Genomic DNA, 21,808 nt, shown 5'->3' with positions numbered 1-21,808 from the left:
AAGAATTAACAATCCGCCAATCAGAAGCTTGAATAATTTCCCCCATGGATTGGTTTTTGTTTCCTATTTATCTTGGTACTGATCTTCTGTGCTGTATTGTTGATGTGATTTTTTAAAAAAACCAATTGGGGCTTGCATTCTTCCTTTAAAAAATGGCTCCCACTTAGGGATGGATTCTTCTACTTTGGCCCAGTAAAGAGTCTAGGGGGAAAAAAATACCAGAAGTCATGCAATTTAACTGCTTCATAATACAACCTATTATTTACCACTACAACAGAAAAAGGATCTGAACATATGAAACATTTTTATAGCTTTCTTTATGTTTTAAGTAATTCAGAAAAAGGCCAAACTACTTTGTTGCTAAATCTTAAATCCCTCAATTATACAATATAATGGAGTTTGGAAGGATCTCACTACCTAGAGTAAATATGCGATAATTGGATGTGCCTTCCTGTGGTGAATAATGTATTAGAAAAGTAATCCTTCAATTTCATAATTGTTTATTTGAGACAAGATACGGTAGCTTTTTTTCTGAACTGCAGTGTTATTCTCAAACATTTTCATTAAAAAAAAAAATCTTGTCCAAAACATTATTTGGAGGCTAAAAATGGTTTGACATTTACATAAGCAGTCATGAATTCTATTGGTTTAAAGAAAGTTTATGTTCTTTAAATCTACAATATCAGGGGAATAGTACAAACTCAGAAACCTGTTCAGGGTTCCCTGAGATTTGCTGGCATGAAAAACTGTGATATTCTAGGATCCACTAAAATGTAGATATTAACATTAAATAATAGGTCCCCTTGTCCGCTAACTTTAGACTTGCCCTAATATCCCCTGAATTAAGTTATTATTACCTTTTTACCTCACTTTTTTCTTCTTTCATTCTCAGAGGGCAATAAAATAATCTCAGTTATATATAAATTTCAAAACCAGAGCATAGGTGCTGGTGGAAGAGATCTTGCTTGATTCATATTTCTGCTTAAAATTATATAACAAATATTAATTTTCTGCCCAACAAACAGCCTAATGTAACTAACTTTTCTATTTTATAGTTCACTAACCTTTTGAAAAACCCTTGCTTACTGAAACAGCACAAGGACAGGAACCATCACAAGATAGTGAAAGTTCATTCATTCATTCATTCATTCATTCATTCATTCAATTTTTTATGCCACCCTTCTCTTTAGACTCAGGGCTGCTTACATGTTAGCAATAGCACTTTTTAACAGAGCCAGCTTATTGCCCCCACAATCCGGGTCCTCATTTTACCCACCTCGGAAGGATGAAAGGCTAAGTCAACCTTGAGCCGGTGATGAGATTTGAACCATGGGCCTGCAGATCTACAGTCAACTTTAGTGGCCTGCATTACTGCACTCTGCACCACCTTTGCTCTATGTCACAACTGCCAAATGGAACAGGTTCCGCACTTCAGAAAAGCAGACTTCAACAAACTTAGAGATAACCTGGGAAAGATCCCCTGGATGGAAATCCTAAAAGGTAAATCCATACAGGAAGCTTGGGAGGCCCTGAAAAACGCAATCATAAAAGCCCAAAACAACACAATGCCCATGAAAAAGAAAAACCAGAAATCTAACAAGAAACCAGTATGGCTAAACAAAGACCTCACAGACACTCTTAAAAGAAAAAAAAGTCAAATACAAAAAATGGAAAGAGGGACAGATAACCAAGGTGGAATTCCAACAAACAGCAAGAATCTGCAAACAAAAAATAAGGACAGCAAAGGCCCAATATGAACAAAACCTTGCAACAAAAGTCAATGACAACAAAAAAAAGCTTCTTCCAACACATAAACAACAACAAAAATCAAAGAAGTAGTCAGTACACTGAAAAGAGACGATGGCAAAGAAATCATAGACAATAGAGACAAAGCAGAGCTGCTCAATACATATTTTGCATCAGTCTTCACACCAAAAGAAACCACCAATCAACAAACCAGCATGCAAAAAACTGCAAAAAATAGTTTTGGAACAGAACTCAGCATAACTAAAATCATAGTAAGAGACCACCTGAGAGAACTCAAATTGCCAGGACAAGATAGACTACACTCGAGAGTCCTAAAAGAACTGGCAGATATCATCACAGAACCACTACTCCTTATTTTCCCAAAATCATGGAGCACAGGAGAAGTATCGGAAGATTGGAAATGAGCCGACATAGTCCCCACCTACAAAAAAAAAAAAGGGGGGGGGGGAGACCCAGGCAACTATAGACCAATCAGTCTGACATCTATACCTGGAAAAATACTAGAAAAAATAACCAAAAAACAGCCAACATGGGTTTGTCAGAAATAAATCATGCCAAACCAATCTCATATCATTTTTCAACACCATAACCAAATCAGTACAGCAGTGTAAAGCAATAGACCTAATTTACTTGGACTTTAGTAAAGCATTTGATAAATTAGACCACAATCTACTACTTGGAAAAAAGTGGGATAGACTACAACACATGTAGATGGATTAACAGTTGGCTGACCAACCGCACCCAATGAGTAGCCCTCAATGAATCCAAATCCAGATGGAAGGAGCTAGTAAGCGGAGTACCTCAGGGTTCAGTCCTGGGCCCAGTGCTCTTCAACATATTCATCAACGACCATGATGAGGGAATAGAGGGGGAACTAATAAAATTTGCAGATGACACCAAGCTGGCGGGGGTGGTCAATACCCCAGAGGATAGGCTCAAAATACAGAAAGATTTAGATAGATTAGTACTGTGGGCTCAAACTAACAAAATGAAATTTAATGTTGAAAAAAGCAAAACTTTACACCTAAGTAAGAAAAACCCGACAGGATACAAATTGGGAGAAGCCACACTTAACAGCAGTAACTGTGAGAGAGGTCTTGGGGTTTTGGTAGATAACCAACTAAATATGAGCCAGAAATGTGCAACGGCAGCTAAAAAAGCCAACACAATCTTAAGCTACATAAACAGGGGAATACACTTGAAGACTAAGGAGGTATTAATACCTCTCTATAATGCCTAGTCAGACCACACCTAGAGTACTGCATTCAATTTTGGTCACCCCGCTACAATAAGGACATTGAAACTCTAGAGAAAGTACGGAAAAGAGCAATTAAAATGATAAAGGGACTGGAAACCAAGACATACAAGGAGAAGTTGCTGGAACTGGGCATGGATAATTTAGCAAAAAGGAGAGCCAGATATTCGAGGGGTTGCCACAGAGAGGAGGGGGTCACACTATTTTCCAGGGCACCAGAGGGCCAGACCAGGAGCAACAGATGGAAATTGACCAAAGAGAGATTTAACTTGGAAATAAGGAAGAACTTTCTGACGGTGAGAGCAATCGACCAGTGGAACAGCCTGCCAGCAGAGGTTGTGAACACCCCATCACCTGACACATTCAAAAGGAAATTGGACTGCCATCTGGCTGTGGTGTGTAGGGTTTCCTGCTTGAGCAGGTGGTTGGACTTGATGACCTGCAAGGTCCCTTTCAACTCTAATAATGAAAAAATAAACAATGCAGCTCGCAGAGTGCTGGAGAAACATGGCCATACCTAGGAATGCCCATGACTGTTCATGCGGCTGCATTCTGCATGATCTGTAGTTTCCGAACACTCTTCAAAGGAAGCCTCATGTAGAGAGCGTTACAGTAGTCGAACCTCGAGATGGTAAGGGCGTGAGTGACTGTGAGAAGAGACTCCTGGTCCGAATAGGGCTGTAACTGGTGTACCAGGTGGACCTAGGTGAATGTCCCCCTTGCCACAGCCAAACAAAGGTATTCTAAGTTCAGCTGTGGATCGAGGAGGATGCCCCAGTTGCGGACCCTCTCTGGGTTTGTGTGTGTGTGCAGAAGCTCCCCCCCAAAGGTAATGGATAGATAGGTGGAATTGTCCTTGGGAGGCAAAACCCACAGCTATTCTGTCTTGTCAGGGTTGAGTCTCAGCCTATTGACATCCACCAAACCCTCACAGCCGCCAGACACCAGCACATCACTTCCATTGCTTCACTGAGTGTACATGGGGTGGATATGTATAGTGAGTGTGATCAGCATACTGATGGTAACTCACCCCGGGTCGCCAGATGATCTCACCCAGTGGTTTCATGTAGCTATTAAACAGCAGGGGAGAGATGACCGACCCCTGAGGAACTCCACAAAGAAGCGACCTAGGAGTTGACCTCTGGCCACCTGCCAACACCGACTGCGACCTACTGGAGAGGTAGGAGGCAAACCACTGTAAAATGGTGCCTCACACTCTCAACCCCTCCAGTCGGTGCTGAAGGATACCATGGTCAATGGTATCAAAAGCTGCTAAGAGGTCAAGAAGCACCAGGATAGAGGAATAACCCCTATCCTGGGTCTGCCAGAGATGATCCGTCAGTGATACCAAAGCAGTTTCAGTGCTGTAGCTGGGCCTGAAACCAGACTGCCCAAATGATCAGCTTGATCCAAGGACTGTTGGAGCTGGAGCAACACCACCTTTCTTTCAGTTATGAAAGAAGGACTCTCGGGTCCATTGTAAGAGCAAATGGACCCGAGTGGTTACAATGTAGCAAAACCAGACCTTTATTTATTTAGACTTGAAACTGGCCCTCTTAATTATTTCTTTAATTTACATGTCACCAACCCCATAAAGATGCACAAAGGCTTACAACAAAATTAAAACACCCACACTTAATAAAATAATAATAATAATAATAATAATAATAATAATAATAATAATAATTCATTAGATTTGTATGCCGCCCCTCTCTGAAGAATCATTTTTTAGAATAAAAATTTGGCATTCCTATGCAATCCCTGTTTCAAACTAGGCTTGCAGGCTCCTTTACAATCAAAAAATTCCATTGAGAAGTTGCCTGAAAAAGCGCTTGCAATGTTTGTTGTCAAGTTCTTTTCATCTTGTATCCTGTGTTTATGCTTTTGTTAAGAATTTATTTTGTTTTGAATTCTTTTATAGGATAATTAAGTAATGAAGCCTCCACAACTGAGGGGGTATATAAACCAATTAAATAAACAAACCGCCTCAGAAGAGTGTAAATATAAATGCTAAGAAATAAAATATCTACAGGAAATAAATGAGAGCAAATTCAGCTATAATTATGTAATTTTGAACTCCCTGCAGTTTAATGCCACTTCAGAAACACATCATTAAGTGTACAAGTGGCAATTTTTTGCTCTAATGCAACAGTAGATTTGGTCATCCAACGAAGTTAAAATGAACTTTTTAAAAATAGGTTAAGAACTACTTTAAACTTCTATCTATAGTTTTCATGAATCTCTTGTTCGTGGGAAATCAAAATTTAAAGTGTAGTCGAACAGTGTTCTGGTGGTAGGAAAAAGGAACTTTGGAGATTTCATACTGCTGATCTAAACCTCAAATGTAATAATGTAAAAAATATTTTTCATTTTGTTTTGCATAAAAAAACCCAAAAAATGTAAAAACTCTGAAACATGTAATAATTCCATGCTTCAGTTTTCAGACCTATTCTGTCAACAAGAGAACTAGTAGAGTTGAAAAAGCACACAGAATTTTTTTTAAAAAACCAACCAGAACATTTAATTATAAATGGTAAGTTTATTGGATATGATCGCTATGCTGATCTGATGAATGGGTATTTAATGATGCGGTGTCACCAGGAGAATGTCACAATAATTCACAGAAGAAAATTCTCAAAGAGACTTCCTATGACAGTGATGGTGAATCCTTGTTTGGTTTGTGTGCCAAAAGAGGGTGCATGCACGCATTAGCACGTGTCCATACCCATTCCCCTCCTCGCGTGCACACCCTTCCGTGCTGCCCCCTGCACATACTTACAACCCCCCTGCCCCTGTGCATAGGCCTCACTGAAGCCTGGGACGGTAAAAAAACAGACAAATCCGTTTGCGTCATCCCCTTGGCCATGTGTTCAAAATGCAGATTCTTGCAAACTGGTTCATTTTTATGACAGTCGCTCTGTCCCAGGGTCATGTGATCACTGATTGTGATCTTCTGACAAGCAAAGTCAGCGGGGAAGCCAGAGTCACTTAACACCTGGGTTACTCACTTAACAACTGCAGTGATTCACTTAACAGCTGTGGCAAGGAAGGTCATAAAATGGGGCAAAATTTACTTTTTAAAAAATGCTTCACTTTGCAACACAAATTTTGGGATCAACTGTGGTTGTAAGCCAAGTATTGCTACCTGTAATAAAGGTGAGTACTCTCATTGACTTTACAATGCAAAATCGTCACAAAGAAAATGTTAGGAATAAGATTTAATTCACTGGAGAAATTTAAATGAACTACTTCAGCTTCAACCTCAACAACACACAAGCACACAACAGATTCAAACTTAATGTAAACCATTCCAAACTTGGCTGCAAGAAATACGACTTAAGTAATAGAGTGGTTGAAGCATGGAACTCACTACCAGACTCTGTAGTATCATCTTCTAACCCCCCAAATTTTACCCTTAGACTATCCACTATTGACCTCTCCCAATTCCTAAGAGGTCAGTAGGGGGCATGCATAAGTGCACCAGCATGCCTTCCGTCCCGTCCTAATGTCTCTTTCTGTTTTACTAGCGTCATGTATATGAATATTATTATTTCCAATGTTTTCCAATCTTTTTACTCATGTATATTAATATTATTGTATCTTCACATACCTACATTATGTACTAGACAAAACAAACAAATAAAATAAATAGTTGGATTCTGATAAATCCCTTTCCTTGTTCTTACGAACGTACAGTACTTCTTTCTGGAAATCTGAGCCACAGGCTTTGAATATGGGATAAGCGACAGCGAAGCCGACTCACAGCTTGGAGTGAAAGCATTCGCTGCGCATACGTGATGAAGACGATATTCCCTCTTGGAGCCAGCCACCAAAGTAGCAAAGCTACAAGAGAGGCAGCAATCTCGAAACTCTTCCCTGCTTTAAGACAAAGATGACTTGCTAATAATGCATTCATAACATGTGCACAACGATGAAGAAACGCAGCAAGCTGTTCACCAGACATTCAGAACTTCAATGCAAACTCACCTCTATTTGCTTTTCTTAGGAAATCAGCACATGGGCTCCCACTTCCATGTGCTCTGTTCAGAGAGAATGAGACTTGATTTTAAAAGGGGGGGGGGAGCTGCCGCTCCCCGAAGCGGTGACAACCCCGCCATTTTTCTGTGGGCTTTCATACACAAACATGGGAGCTTCGAGCGCAGGCCTTTTGGGCAAATTGAGAAAGCGAGGAAAAGGGTGTGGGAGTGGGGTGTGAAGAAGCCAAAACTGAACAGAAATGGAAGAGGGGAATATAGCAGATGGCATCATCAAGAGCAGAGAGTGAGTGTGAAGAGTAAGGCATTTAAAGGAAAAAGGAAAGGGGGAAAAAAAAGAAACCAGAAAGAAGGAAATTCCCCAAAGGGACTTCCTATAATTTCCAAACCATGGCAGTGCCAAAGAATACAGATCTTCAGACTATTTTTTTAAAAGTACAAAAGTGGGATTCTTGCAACAAATAGGGCAACTTGGAATACTGTTAGGGGAAAAAAGCTATATATAAAATACAGGTGGAGGGATGTGGAGAAAATTTACTACAGATGGGAATGAGAGAATGGAACTGTCAGAGTTTTTCACACTGCAGAGGCAAGTGGAGCAGGAGTTGGAGGAATGCAATGTTTCTTGTAATATTTCCCCGTCCCATGTACAGATGGTCCTCAGGCTATGACCACCACTGAGACGGGAATTTCCATTGTTGAGCAAGGTGGTTGTTAACTGAATCACACCTGATTCTATGACCTTTTTTGCCATGGGCATTAAGCAAATTACGGTAGAGAATAGAATAGAGTATAGTGGTGTAAAGTATAGTAGAATAGAATAGAACACAGTAAAGCAGAAATTAGAGTAGAACAGAGTAGAATATATATTAGATTAGAACAGAACGGAGTAGAATAGAAATTAGAATGGAATGGAATGGAGCGGAGCAGAGTAGAGCAGAAATTAGACTAGAACAGAGTATAGTAGAAATTAGATTAGAATAGAACAGAGTAGGGTAGAAATTGGAATGGAATAGAATTAAAATAGAGTAGAGTAGAATAATAACTTTATTGTCAATTTGAATGTACACTGATCGGCAAACACTAAAATTATGTATGTTCCCACATATATTATATGACACAGAGAAACAACATAGTCTAGTGTAAGTGAATCACATGGTCATTAAGAGAACCTGGCTTCCCCCATTTTGCTTATCGAAAACTGACTGGGAATGAAAGGTGACTATCAGAGAGGTTTCCAATGTGCAGAAGTGGAGGGACGGCTGTAGTGGGAGGAATTTAATGTTTCTCCTTCCCACATAATTTAATTAGGCCCCTGGGATTTCTTTAAGGAGATGATCATCAACAATAGGCATCGCGAAGTCCAAAAACAACACGACAAGGTAGGTGGAGTAGAAAAATAAAGGTTCTGCTCCAGAAAAAAGTCATAGAACATTTCTTCGGAAAGTTTTTTAAATGTTTTATATTGGAGTTAATTTTTAACTTAGTCTAACATTTTCAATTTCTAATGCGTTTTTAATGTATTATTTATATATTATTTATGTTGTAAGACGCCCTGAGTGCTTGGAGAAGGGTGGCCTAGAAATCGAACTAATAATAATAATTTCTCTGGCACAATTCATTCCTAGAGTTTCATCTGGTTGATGAAACTTATTTTCATCCCAACATTTTGTCTGCATATTATCCCTTTAGGAACATTCCAGCCCAGATCATTTCAATGACTGCCTGATTTCCCCCCCTGTTCAAAATGTTGTTTATAATAATAGGAAAGAAAAATACTTCAGGGCAAGAGGGAAGGGGAAAACTCACAACACCCCCTCCCCAAAGAAACAAAAAGCACTGCCTTGCATTGATTTTAGTTGAGAAGGGCACTTTGGCAAGGCCTGCATACCAGATGTGTCTTTTTGTTGCTCCTCTCCAGTTAGAGCATATTCTGAAGTCTATTGTCATCCAGAATACTGATTTAATGACAGCCAACTGACAAAAATTGTTGCTGGAAGCTGAAAGGGGCCTTAAGGGAGGACAATGATGTCACTGAGATTTGATGGCATTTTTGTCTGCTTGCTAATAGCTGGAGGCAGCCATGCTGCTTTTAGTTTTCCTTTGAGGTTCGGTGACAAGGTTTCCTTTTGGCAACGCTTTTTAATATATAATGGTCAATTGGACAAACACCTTTAGCATATTAACTGTAGATTCAGATGGGTGGCGATGCCTCTTTACATTTTAGTCTAAAACGTTGAGGGATTTATAAAAATATGAAAGACAGTTAAGAGTAGGAGTAATGAAAGCACCCAAAAGTGGCTCCTGAAATTTCTACTAAAGTTATTTATTTGTTCAGTCACTCTCTGGAGATCTCATTTATTTATTTATTCAATTCATGTTCCATTTATTTTGCCACAACTGTCTTGTCAGTGTTTTTCTGAGTTCTTCAAAACACAGGCTTATGTCATTGTGATACTATCAAGCCATTTATACTTCTGACACCCTCTTTTTCAGTTTTTAGGCATCAAGGTTTTCTTCATGGGCAGCTAAATTTCCCACTCATTTTCTTTCAGCTCGACCATCTCACAAGGTTGTTGTTGGGTAAACAGGAGGAACAAATATTATTACCTTTAGTTACAAAGAAATAAAGGCAAGGTAAAAATATCCAGGATATTATAGGAAATATCCAAAAATAATAGAACATTGTGTAGCCGAAAATTATTTAGAGGAAATGCCACATCCTTTCTTTCTGGGAAAATATGCAAATTATAGGGAGTGACATACAAAAGGTAACAGGTGTTATGATATTTAAATAAAGTTAGTCTTAAAAAGCTATAACTTAATAGGAACTTTAATATGTAAATCTGCAGTTGATATGTGTGGTTTTTCATGCATAGGTGCAGTTTCTTCAATCATTTCTATAACAATAAAAGTACTATGAAACTTAATTATTTTGATTCTGTATGCACCCAGTTTAGAGAATATATGTGTTATAAAAATGACCAATCGTCATTATTTTTTATTGTTATATTTTATTATTTCTTCATTAACAGTGAATGGTGGATTGTAGAGTATGAGAGTATTAGTTTTAATAAAAAAAGCGGAGAGGGCAAAGAATGGGTCTATCATTTTTATAACATTCCAATAATAACAATTTCAACAAACCTTAGGGGGAAAAATTGGATTAAATGCTGCATCGTTACTTGAAAACAGAACTCACTGAAGTCAGCGCTGCTTGCTCCAAAGTAAGTAAATGCGGCACCACTGCCAAAATAACTGCAAATTTCAAAGAATCAACTCATTCTAATTTTAATATTACCCTTTGCTTGATAAACCCAAACAAGAAAATTCCTTGGGTTGGCATTTTCAGCCATTTTTTTCTGTTTTGGAAGTGCGTTTTAATTGCAGCTGAGAGAGCAATAACAACTCTTTTTATAGCTCTGAAGCAAAACTGAAATCATTTTACTCAATTTAATTTAAATATAGGCAAATACAATGACACCTCATCACGGCATCGGTGTTTTTCCAAGAAAGCCAAATCAACAACTCTCCACATGGTAACTGTGAAATGTACAGTGCCTGTTATTGGGAACAATTTTCTAAAGTTGGCACATAAATCTGAACCTTATTTTCAAGGTTCCAATATAGTGTTCTGTGTAGATCTCATTCCTGTTTTATTTTGTTATCAGAAAGCATCTGCAGTGCTGCCTGCCTGTTAAAACCAGAATAGAACAAATACATCTAAAATCAGTAATGTGTTCTTTCCTGCCAGACAACTTGTTTTCATGGTCTTCTGTTTCTTTCACGGATTTTCTAATAGTTCTGGTATTCAGGCACATTAGTCAGAATACCACAATTCAGTGGGCAGAAATAGTCTACATTTTTCTCCCCATTCTCTCTGAAGATAGAAATAATGCAGGACTTAATTGGAATGTAAGAAGAATTTACAGTAAGTTAAATTATGTATATATCAATGAACCACTAGTCTCTATTAATTAGCTAGCAACAAGGTTGTTTTTTTCCTTAGCATCGCCATAAAATATATAGACAAATGATGAAGAAAGTGATGGTCACCATTTCTTCCTTCTTTGCGATTCTTTCTTTTTAAAGATCATACTGAAATTTCTCCAAGCTTTAAACTGCTCATTCTGGCAAATGTAGCCAACTCCCAGTTCCTGTGAAGAACTCGGAGTCCCACTATGTGCAAATTTTCCTTTCTGATCCAGCCAGAAATAATCTCAAAAGCACTCTACTGAAATATGCACAAGAAGGTTATAGAAAGAACCCTCAGCTCCAAAAAGAGCAGAGTGGGTGAGTGGGTGATCTGTCATAACATGTTTGGAACAAATCAATTAAAGGGAAGCAATTTCCCATATATATATATATTTCCAAAGGAAAAAGTAACACATTTCCAGACTTCTAAGCCATACTGCCCCAGGGATATCTTTAGAACAATTAAATAATGATAACTGCCACCATACAAGCAACACCGTGGAACCTCCCATGGAAAGACAACATTAAAATTAAGGCATTATTGGGGGGGGGGGGAGAGACATTGAGAGAGATAAAGTGCAAACTTCCATGTTTTAAAACCAGATGGGGAAGAATTTTCTTGCAAAATCAAAGACGTTACTCTAAAAAGTTAAAGCAAGAAGCAGGGTGATTCATGAGTGCCTGACAGACTATAAGGCAGTTGACAAGTAAGCATCTTGCTTGAGGAATAAAAAGATTAACCTGCCATAAAATAAGAAAAACCCTTCTATCCAAACGGATCAGTGTGTTTATGCTCAACTAAGTCAGTAATCACCCATTTGGAAATGGTTTCCTTAGAGACAGTAGAACTTGCTGACTTTGAGCCAGAAGAAAAAGAAGGGTTGATAAGATTTCCTATGACTTGGCTTGCTCCTTGAAAAAATGTTTGGTCACAAATTTTAGGGAGATAACCTTTACTGGCATGGGTGAACAAGTGTGAAAGCGATATAATGAGCCCATTGTACTTTCTCTGAAAGGCCAGTAGAAGCACTTAACTATTGCTATATTTGAAGAGTGAGTGTAGAAATGTAGGATGATTTATTTCAATACTGTAGAGTAAAATATAAGGGCATTCAGTTTGCTAAGAGCCGCAGATAATTATCAATGGCCAAAAAAGGATTTTTAAAAGAAGTTAGAATGGCATCATCATACTTCCCTCTAGCCATTTTATTCTAGATTCCTAGAAATAAGAACATAGTATTCCAGAACCCGAACATCTGCAGTTCTGTTTCTAATGAATTCTGCTTCTTTTACAGATATATGATTAGTCCTAATGGCGCAGTGGTGAGGATGCAGGCAAACTCTCCCCACTGCCTGGAGTTCAATCCTGACCGAACTCAGCCTTCAATTCTTGGTAAAATGTGGACCCAGATTGTTAGGGGCAATATGCTGATATTGTAAGGTGCCCATAGAGTTATGTAAAACACTATGGGCCAATATATAATTGCTTTATTGCTATTATTTAGCCATTCTGAGGATAGTTGGGCAGTTTTTCAGAAGTTAATTTTCTAAAGAGAAACTTATTGTTCTATACTAAATATATACGTTATATAGATATATATTTCAGGGCAGGAACAGTAAGTTTTGCACATACTTACTTGCCTTAGGCTTTTTGAGTGCTTTAATAATTTAATAATTATTAAAAATAATTTTTAATGCTTGGATATAGCGCAAAAAGCTTTAAAGTTCTCAACATATGATGGTAGATAATTTTTAATGGCTAGGCGTCCATCTTAATAGTTCTGTGGGACTGCAAATCACAAAATTGCTAGGGCTCCATCGTATTATAGGCTTGGTTATGGAGGGAATTTGCAACTTTAAAAAATATGTATACATTCATGATCAATATAATACAATAGCAATGCTATAATTCTTTTAACATGTTAAATTAACAAAGATCAACTAGAATGAACTTGTGTCTCCCAAGTAGCTGGTCTCATTCTCCACAGTGGGAAACAGATAGTCCTATTTGCAATAGATGTATCAAATTAGTACACCTAACTGCAAAGAAGAAAGTTCCCTCCTTTTCTATAAACAAAATTTGAAGCAATTTAATTTTGGTATAAAATTATGATTATCGTAAAATTAAACATTGCACTTGGCTTAAAAGAAATAAGAGACCTTGAGTGGGTCACAATAATCAAAGAAATTACAATCAAAGAAATAACACATTAAAAACTAGGCAATACATATTAATTTTGGGGGGGATTTTCTTGGCATGGGAATTGGTTAATAGAATTATTATGCAATACCGGAAGGATAAATCTGCATCTGATATGCAGCAAATAATATGTATTATTTATCAACATTTGAATTAGTCTTTTTTTTAACAAATAAATAGGATCTCCCCTCCCCCAACCTTGTTAATTGTTATGTTTAAATTGTATGACTCTTTTAATATTACTGTATGCATTTGTATTTTTCTTCTGCTGATTGGCTTGGCACAATAAAATAAATTACAAATAAGAAATCCAGATGGAATTAGGTGCAAGGAGCAATAAGGACAAAAAGGCTTCGTCTCAGAAAAGCAAGAGGTCGTTGTATAGTTGAGGAGTGGAACTACATTTTAAAAATCACAAGGAAACTTGTAAGAGTAGAGAGAAGAGGCAGGGTCAAAATCAGAGGCAGCACTGCAGATAAACATGAATGTATGCAGTATCTAAAAGAAACTGAAAATGTGTAAACAATGGAGGGTATGTTGTTGAATAACAAGGACACTTGTTTTAAGCTTAATGCTAAACACATGAATCTGGGAGCTAATGAAAGAACAGAGAGAAAGTTGTTGCTTTAATTAAGGTGCCAACAATGCAGATATTACATTTAACTGATAGCAATAATAATGCAACAAAAACTTAGTTGATCTCTTGATTAAAAAAATGACAGCAATTCAGTAATTCTAAAAACAATCAGCGCACTGTTTTAGGAACAATACTTTTAACAGTATGTCAAGTTCTGGTCAATTCAAACATAAAGCTGAAAGCTAGGGAAATACTTTATCGCCTTGTTCAATCAATTTACTGGGCTATTTAAGAGACCATTTGTGAAATAGGCTACTTAATGAGCAATTTTTGTGGGATTTGTCTATGATTCAATGAACACACTAAGGAAAGGGCTATGGTTATGGTTACCCAGAGCAGCTAAGATGATAGTTCTGGGTTCAACCAGCATATTCCTAGGCACTAGAGGACAAGAAAATTAAGGATAACTATCAAAATAATGAGAGAAAGATTTTCAAGAACAGTCACTGTTTGCACGTGATGAACCAGAATTCTGATTCAGAGAAGGCAGATTCTCAGAGCCCTAGAACCTCTAATCTTTTTATTTTGGTTATAAATGTATATGCTTGACATGCTGCAGGATTACACGTCTTCATTTTTGGCTGGATGCAATTAAAAGTGTTAGTCACCATTTCAGAATTAATCAGGAAGCAATCCAGTCAATGCTATGTGGCTGTTTTGCAGTAAAGTTACCGGCTTTCCAAGTCCCAAAAACTTACATTTAAAAGTGATACATTTCTTTTTATGAGCTGCATCAGCTTTTTGCGTGCACCATGCTTGCTCGGCGGCGTCTTTGTCTCTTAGATGACTCTCCATCTGCTTAAGCAACACCAATCTCCGAGAGAGTCTACAAAAGGGAAACATTATGATAAGTGGGCAGGCATTTCTCTCCCCCCACCCCACCCCGCAGAACAACCAGAAAAACAACAACCTTTTACCCTCACCCAATTTTTCTCTTAATTATGTTGAATAGAGAGTGGGAGAAAAAAAAAAGAGGGGGGGGGGGAGAACATAAAGTCCCTTTCGTGCTGTGCTCCCAGGGAGAAAGTAACTGTCATGTTGTGCAACAAGCAGTCCCTGGGCATAAATGAGACAATCGGCACAGAACACCTCAAGCAAGATTGTCCCGCAAGGCACAGTTAGCCATCTAGAGTGCTAGTTATGAGTTGGCTGCATTCTGTTACTAGACTTCATGCTGAAAATTTAAGAAATCCTGGGTTCAGGAGATAAACTGTCACGTTTCTCATCCTAGGTGCATACATCTCTGTACAATTTGAAGAGTCCTGTTTCCCTCCCAATCTAGGTTCACCGAAAATAGCTTCTTCCCCTCAGAAGCGATCTTTCCAAATCTTTCCTATAAGAAATGAGGCTCCATTCTATCCTCTGCATAGATTTTTTAAAAGGCCTTTTTGGGGAGGGGGCCGGGCGGAAGTATTTAGTAATTTCAAGAAAACTCTCCTGGGAGGAAGCAATACAGCGCAGTTTGCAGAGAAATGGGATTCTGTATACAGTGTTCCCTCGATTTCCGTGGGGGATGCATTCCGAGACTGCCCGCGAAAGTCGAATTTCCGCGAAGTAGAGATGTGGAAGTAAATACACTATTTTTGGCTATGAACAGTATCACAAGCCTTCCCTTAACACTTTAAACCCCTAAATTGTGATTTCCCATTCCCTTAGCAACCACTTAGATTATTACTCACCATATTTATTTATTAAAGTTTATTAAAATAAATATTTATTAAAGGCAGACGAATGTTTGGCAGTGACATATGACATCATCAGGTGGGAAAAACCATGGTATAGGGGGAAAAACTGTGAAGTATTTTTTAATTAATATTTTTGAAAAACCATGGTATAGACTTTTCGCGAAGTTAGAACCCGCGAAAATTGAGGGAACACTGTATATACACTATATGTGCAAATGAAAATTGTAAACAGTGGGTGCAAAATGTGGGTAGGGCAGACTTTTAATCTTAGATGGGGGGAGATTTTCTTCACAAGGAATTGGAAGAATAGCCTCAGAGACATAAAGTAAACTACATTAGCATCAAATATACAAGAGAAACAAGGCCTGTATTACTCTCTCTCTCTCTTTTGGTTTGCTGGATCAGTTTTCTATGCAAGGGATATTGGGATGTGTTAAACCAATAATAAGGGCGAGAAACATTTTTTTGCTTATTTTGGCAGAAGTATTATGAACTTGGTCTCAGTTTGTGCATAGATTTGTAAACAAGCTGTTTCCCCCCATTTTTTAAATTAATTGCTGTGTGGCAAATGGCTACAATCTTAGGGAGAAAGATCTCCTCAACCGGAGGAAATGGAACAAAATGGCAAATTTGAGGCTCACACTAAGATAGTATGAAAACATGCGTACTGGTGCTAGAAATTTAATCTACATGCAGTAGATAGCAGTTAGGGTAAGTATACATTTACAACATTTGCTGCTGTGCAATTCCTGTGAAAATATAAATGTCAAGGTATATGGTGTGAAAGAAAAGTTGCCAATAACATACTTATTTGTACACCTGTACAGATAGTACTTTATGGTATCAGCCACTGAGAAACAATTTTATAGGATGCAACTATCTTCTTCAAATTCAGTCAGCAGGTTTTCTACAGATTGTAAATTATGGAAGCAAGAAACTACAATAGGGAAACATTGGACTACAGATCAAAATTCTGCAATTGCCTTTTGAACAGGAATATTGAGATCTTTAAAACAGAGCTAGGATATTGCAATAACTCAAAATGTTTACTTTTAAAAAGGCATTTTAGTAATCTGGTTAGAATCTGGAGTGTTAGCTGCAACACAGAGAGAAATGCAATGAAATGGGACATTATACTGAATTCAGAAAAGGCATATCAAATCATTAAGCCGTAGCTGGAATTCAGTCAAAAAATTCAAGGTTGAAAAAGAGGACTTCATATTATGGTTTATTTGAAAAGGAACACTGGTGGACACCTCCCCCTACAGGCAAAATATGGCATTTAACAAAAGCAATATAGTTTTTTTCTGTTATTAAACTTTGTTACTTCTCTAAGAGATGTTTTTCTTGTTATTTAGAACAATCACACAGTTGTTCTCAGTTTGATAAATTAGTTCATAGATTTGGGAATAATCCTGCAAATTTCTAAGCATTCATAATATATTTCACTGTATATATTTCACAAGTCAGCTTCAGAAACTACTTACACTTCTTCATAATGCTTAGCAAGCTGTATTTCTTGAGCCAAACAGGATGCCATATTTTATATTAATAATTTTAATTACTCTATGAAAAAAAAGGTAAAATATGGGTCCTTCAGAAATAGACACATACTGTATATTTTATCACATTTATTAAGAAATAATCCTAAATATAAATTTTGAATTAGTGATGGGAACATTTTGCTGTAAAAATATGAAATATTTTAACAATATTAAAAGCATACAAGTACATCTTAATAATATTTAAGACAAAATATCAATACTGCATTCACCTGTAAAATTTCTTCTCTATCCTTGCTTACTTTTATTTTTGTCCTTGGTTTTGTTTTGTTTTTTTCTTAATTCTGCATTTTTTAAAGCTTTGGACACTCAGTTTTTAATTGTCCAATACAATTTTAAAAAGCATATGGGCACCCTTCTAATAGTAATTTTATTAAATATTGTAATTAAGAATTAATACAACTAAAAAGATTGAAAAATAGAGTACGTGCAAGAAAGTAAAAAGAGAAAAGAAAATTTAGTAAAAAAAGAAAAGAAATATATAAAAATGTGCCTTCCCACCTTCATAGTAAGCGCTAAAATCTACTCTTATCTTTCTGATATCAGAAAAATGTTCAGATGTCTAAAGATTCAGATTCTTTTTTCTTTTTTGTAAAATGACTTCTTGTGGATTTTTTTAGTGTTCTTATTAGTGTTTTATTTTTAAATATATTGTACATCAACATCAATACATGAACAGTGTGGCCCCTGGGTATAATTCATTTTGATACAAATATAACTTGTTGCTGTTAAATAACACTTTCCTAATGCGAAAGTCTTTTTAAAGATATAATTAGTCTTGGGATTAATCTATTCAGGAGAGCAAATTCTGTGCAGTTTATCTGAAGAACTTGAAAGAGCAACACACTTTGATTGAACAAACTCTATTTTAATGGGCATATGATACAATGGGGCCAGATCAGAGAATGTGGAGGTCATGACTGTCATCCCTGTTGTTCCCAAAATCTGCAACCCTAATAATACCCCACCCTTGCGCCACTCTACATCTTTTGCATAATTCTACAATAAGCCTTTTAATGTTATTTGCATTGATTTATGCCATGTAATGGAATCGTTTCTCCCCAATAGCTTGTTAAGCTGAGGCTTCATAACATTTTACTACTTTGGGTACATTAAAGGAGACATGACAACGTCGCTTGGCTGCATGCCTGGATTAATGTTAATTTAATTTGCTATGGACATGAGTGTGCCCATCCAAATACCATGCACATGCCTCAATGCACTTTAGATAGGATGGTGTGGAAGGCAATCGAGCCTGAAGCAGTGTAGGAAGCTTTAAAACATACACAGGTTGAACAAAGCTTTTTTGTGTCTGCATTCCAACCTAGGAATAGAACCTGCTTTAATGCTCACTCATTTTTAGCGTTTGAATAGACATTTCAGCAGTAACAGTTTCTGACCAACCAATGTGGTTTCTCCTCAGGTCTCTTCTTTTTATATTCGACTTCACAGATCATGCTAGCTTAGCTTAATGCAGTTTACAATATTGTATGAGTTTAGCTACTGTTGCTTGCAAACTGGTTTGGAGCCATTTCGTGAACCCAACACACTGTTGTTGATTTATCAAAATGTTTAAACTATGGCTTAGGACAGTGATAGCAAATCTTTTCCCCTCAGATGCCGAAAGCTTGTACATGCACACTATCGCGCCTGTGTGAATGCCCACACCCATAATTCAATGCCTGGGGTGAAAATAGCCTCCCCTCCCCACAGAGGCCCTCTGTAGGCTAGAAATAGCCTGTTTCTCAATTTATTGTGGGGCAGGTAAGCCGGGTTTTCACCCTCTCCAGGTTCCAGAGGCTTCCCTGGATCTGAGGAGGGCAAAAATGCCCTACTTCCTCCCCCCGGAGGCCCTCTGGAAGCCGAAAATGCCCTCTCAGAGCGCTCTGCGAGAGCTGAAAATCAGCTGGCTGATGCATGCATGCATGCATGCTGCAGCTGAGCTAGGGCAATGGCTTGCATGCCGACAGATATAGCTCTGTGTGCCACCTGTGCCATTGGTTCGCCATCACTGGCTTAGAATAATGATGATGAACCTATGGCATGTGTGCCACAGGTAGCATGTGGAGGACCCAGATTGTTGGGGTGGGTGGGGGGAGGCAAACGACACACCATTCAGATCTGGCCATTTAAGATATGTATGATTCTATTAAGAGTGTTTTAAATTGTTTTTAAATTGTCTTTTTTAGATGTTCTTCCTGCTGTAAGCCGCCCACAGTCCTCGGGAGTTGGGCAGCATATATGCTCAAAAGAATAAAGGGAACACTTAAACAACACAATATAATTCCAAGTAAATCAAACTTCTGTGAAATCAAACTGTCCACTTAAGAAGCAACACTGATTGACAATCCATTTCACATGCTGTTGTGCACATTCAACTTTGTACAGAATAAAGTATTCAATGAGAATATTTCATTAATTCAGATCTAGGATGTGTTATTTGAGTATTCCCTTTATTTTTTTTGAGCAGTGTATGTATGTATGTGTATACACACACACACACACACAAACAACAACAACACGATGACTCTTGACTCTGAAAACTGCTTAGATCAGGGGTCTCCAACCTTGGCAACTTTTAAGACACATGGACTTCAACTCCCAGAATTCTTCAGCCAGCAAGCTGGCTTGAGGAATTCTGGCAGTTGAAGTCCACAAACCTTAAAATTGCCAAGGTTGGAGACCCCCGCTTAGAGAGGGCTGTAAAGCAATGTGAAGCAGTATATATAAGTCTAAGTGCTATTGTTAGCTGCAGCTTATTTAACGAACTGCCAACTTCGGCAGGACACCTGACAGACTCCAGCCCGAGTCACTTTGCAGGACGCAGCTCGTTTGAAAATATCATTTGGGAAGAGTGGTCTAAAGATGCTGCGACCTCGCATCCCCTTCACACGTTCCTTGCCCGCACACGCATCTCTCCTCTCTTCTCGGCTCTTAAAATCTCTTCATGATGGATTTGGTGCAGGAAAAGTCGAGGGTGGGCAGCAAATTGAGCCAACGTTCTTTACCGTGTCCGGTTAGCCCAGCGTGCCTTCGTAGGAAAGAAACTTGGCTCGCGGGATACAATTTAAAAAACAGCCTCGCTGGCTTGTTACCGTAGTCTCCCTTTTTTAAAGTAATAACATTTCTCTCCCTTCCTTCTCCCCCGCCTCCGAACATCGCCGAGTAGAACGGTCGCATGTCCCGATAGTTTGGGAGCGTCCAACTGAATAAACGGGGGTGGGGGTGGGGTGGCAGTATTTTTGAGAAGACGCGCGCGGGAGACCCCCATTCAGGAAATCGGGGTTCCGTATCCACCACCGCGGGAAATAGGACTGTATTATTCCGGTACGGATGGGGGGGGGAGTAACCGGGGGGGAAATCCAGAAGCCAGACCTACATTTCTGCGACCTGAGAATTGAGGTGATGAAACTACCTTTATTATGAACCTGCCCGCAGTTAGGAACGCTTTTTAATCTCAAACGTCCTCCTTTTTTAGTTCATTACCGCCATGAAAGAAACCCAACGCTTTTCACTCCCGGCAACTTGTTATCGCGGTGCCATAAACGAGGATGATGGAGAGAGAGGGAGGGAGAAGCGTCGCCGCTTTTTGATTGGTCTATGGTGGGGTGGGGGTGGAGTTACAATAGCGGAGGGACCAGTGTAGTAACGGAATGACGCGAGGAGGCGGGACTTCCCGCTTGATATTTTGAAAACGAGACCGTTTGTCGCTAAGTAACGGAATGTTTACAGTTGGGAGGAGATTTCTCTTTGGGAAGAGACACTCTCGAGTTAGAGTGGAGAAGGAAGCAACTTAGTTCCTAAATTTAAGAAATATACGTTGGCGAAGCGATTTTTTTCTTTTCCCGTGCCGTTCCTGTACCAACCACAAGTACTTCAGGCGAAGGGAAGTTTTTTTATTAAGAGGGTCAAGCCTTTTCCCCACTTAGACTTATAGTTAGACTTACATACTGCTTAACAGTGCTTTTACAGCCCTTTGTAAGCAGCAGCCGCCCCGAGTCTGTGGAGAGGGGCGGCATACAAATCTTATAAATAAATAAATAAAGTTTATAGAGTTGGCCCAATAATTTGTTTTCACATTTTATTCAACCTCGGAAGGCTAGAATGCTGAGGAGACTGAAAACTGCTCACAGTCCTCATCACCTCGAGGTTCGACTACTGCAATGCTCTCTACATGGGGCTACCTTTGAAGAGTGTTTAGAAACTTCGGATTGTGCAGAATGCAGCTGCGAGAGCAATCATGGGCTTTCCTAAGTATGCCCATGTAACACCAACACTCTGCAGTTTGCATTGGTTGCCGATCAGTTTCCGGTCACAATTCAAAGTGTTGGTTATGACCTATAAAGCCCTTCATGGCATCGGACCAGAATATCTCTGGGACTGCCTTCTGCCACATGAATACCAGTGACTGGTTAGGTCCCACAGAGTTGGCCTTCTCTGGGTCCTGTTGACGAAACAATGTCATCTGGCGGGATCCAGGGGAAGAGCCTTCTCTGTGGCGGCCCCAACCCTCTGGAATCAACTCCCTCGGAGATTAGGATTGCCCCCCCCCCCGCCTTCCTTGCCTTTCGCAAACCCACCTCTGCCGTCAGGCATGGGGAAATTGATTCCCCTGGGCCGTTTTTGTTTTATGTATGGTTTGAGATGTACAGTATGACTGTTTTTTATATAAAGAGGTTTTAAATTGTTTTTAATTATTGGATTTGTAATGTGAGCCGCTCTGAGTCTTCAG

General features: G+C 38.6%; 1 protein-coding gene across 1 annotated transcript; it reads right to left on the bottom strand.

Moving 5' to 3' along the window:
* Nucleotides 1–21: 21 nt before the first annotated feature.
* On the bottom strand, nucleotides 22–20,626 carry CEP15 (centrosomal protein 15). Its single transcript, XM_070736719.1, has 4 exons — nucleotides 20,492–20,626; nucleotides 17,002–17,080; nucleotides 14,475–14,655; nucleotides 22–201 (listed from the first exon to the last, which is right to left on the bottom strand). The coding sequence occupies exons 2-4, from the start codon at nucleotides 17,052–17,054 to the stop codon at nucleotides 64–66; spliced, it is 372 nt and encodes a 123-aa protein (XP_070592820.1). The 5' UTR covers nucleotides 17,055–17,080; nucleotides 20,492–20,626; the 3' UTR covers nucleotides 22–63.
* Nucleotides 20,627–21,808: the final 1,182 nt, after the last annotated feature.

Source organism: Erythrolamprus reginae, chromosome 2 (genome assembly GCF_031021105.1).
Source record: "Erythrolamprus reginae isolate rEryReg1 chromosome 2, rEryReg1.hap1, whole genome shotgun sequence".
NCBI lineage: Eukaryota > Metazoa > Chordata > Lepidosauria > Squamata > Dipsadidae > Erythrolamprus > Erythrolamprus reginae.
This window is presented reverse-complemented; position numbering and strand designations above follow the sequence as displayed.

Excerpts from the sequence above, each read along its gene's own strand:
- CEP15 (XM_070736719.1), bottom strand. The coding sequence starts at position 17,054 with ATGGCATCCTGTTTGGCTCAAGAAATACAGCTTGCTAAGCATTATGAA. Across the intron at positions 14,656-17,001 it reads GCTAAGCATTATGAAGAAGT|ACTCTCTCGGAGATTGGTGT; the intron begins GTAAGTAGTTTC and ends TCCCTTTTGTAG. Across the intron at positions 202-14,474 it reads TACTGCAAAACAGCCACATA|ACTCTTTACTGGGCCAAAGT; the intron begins GCATTGACTGGA and ends TTTTCCCCCTAG.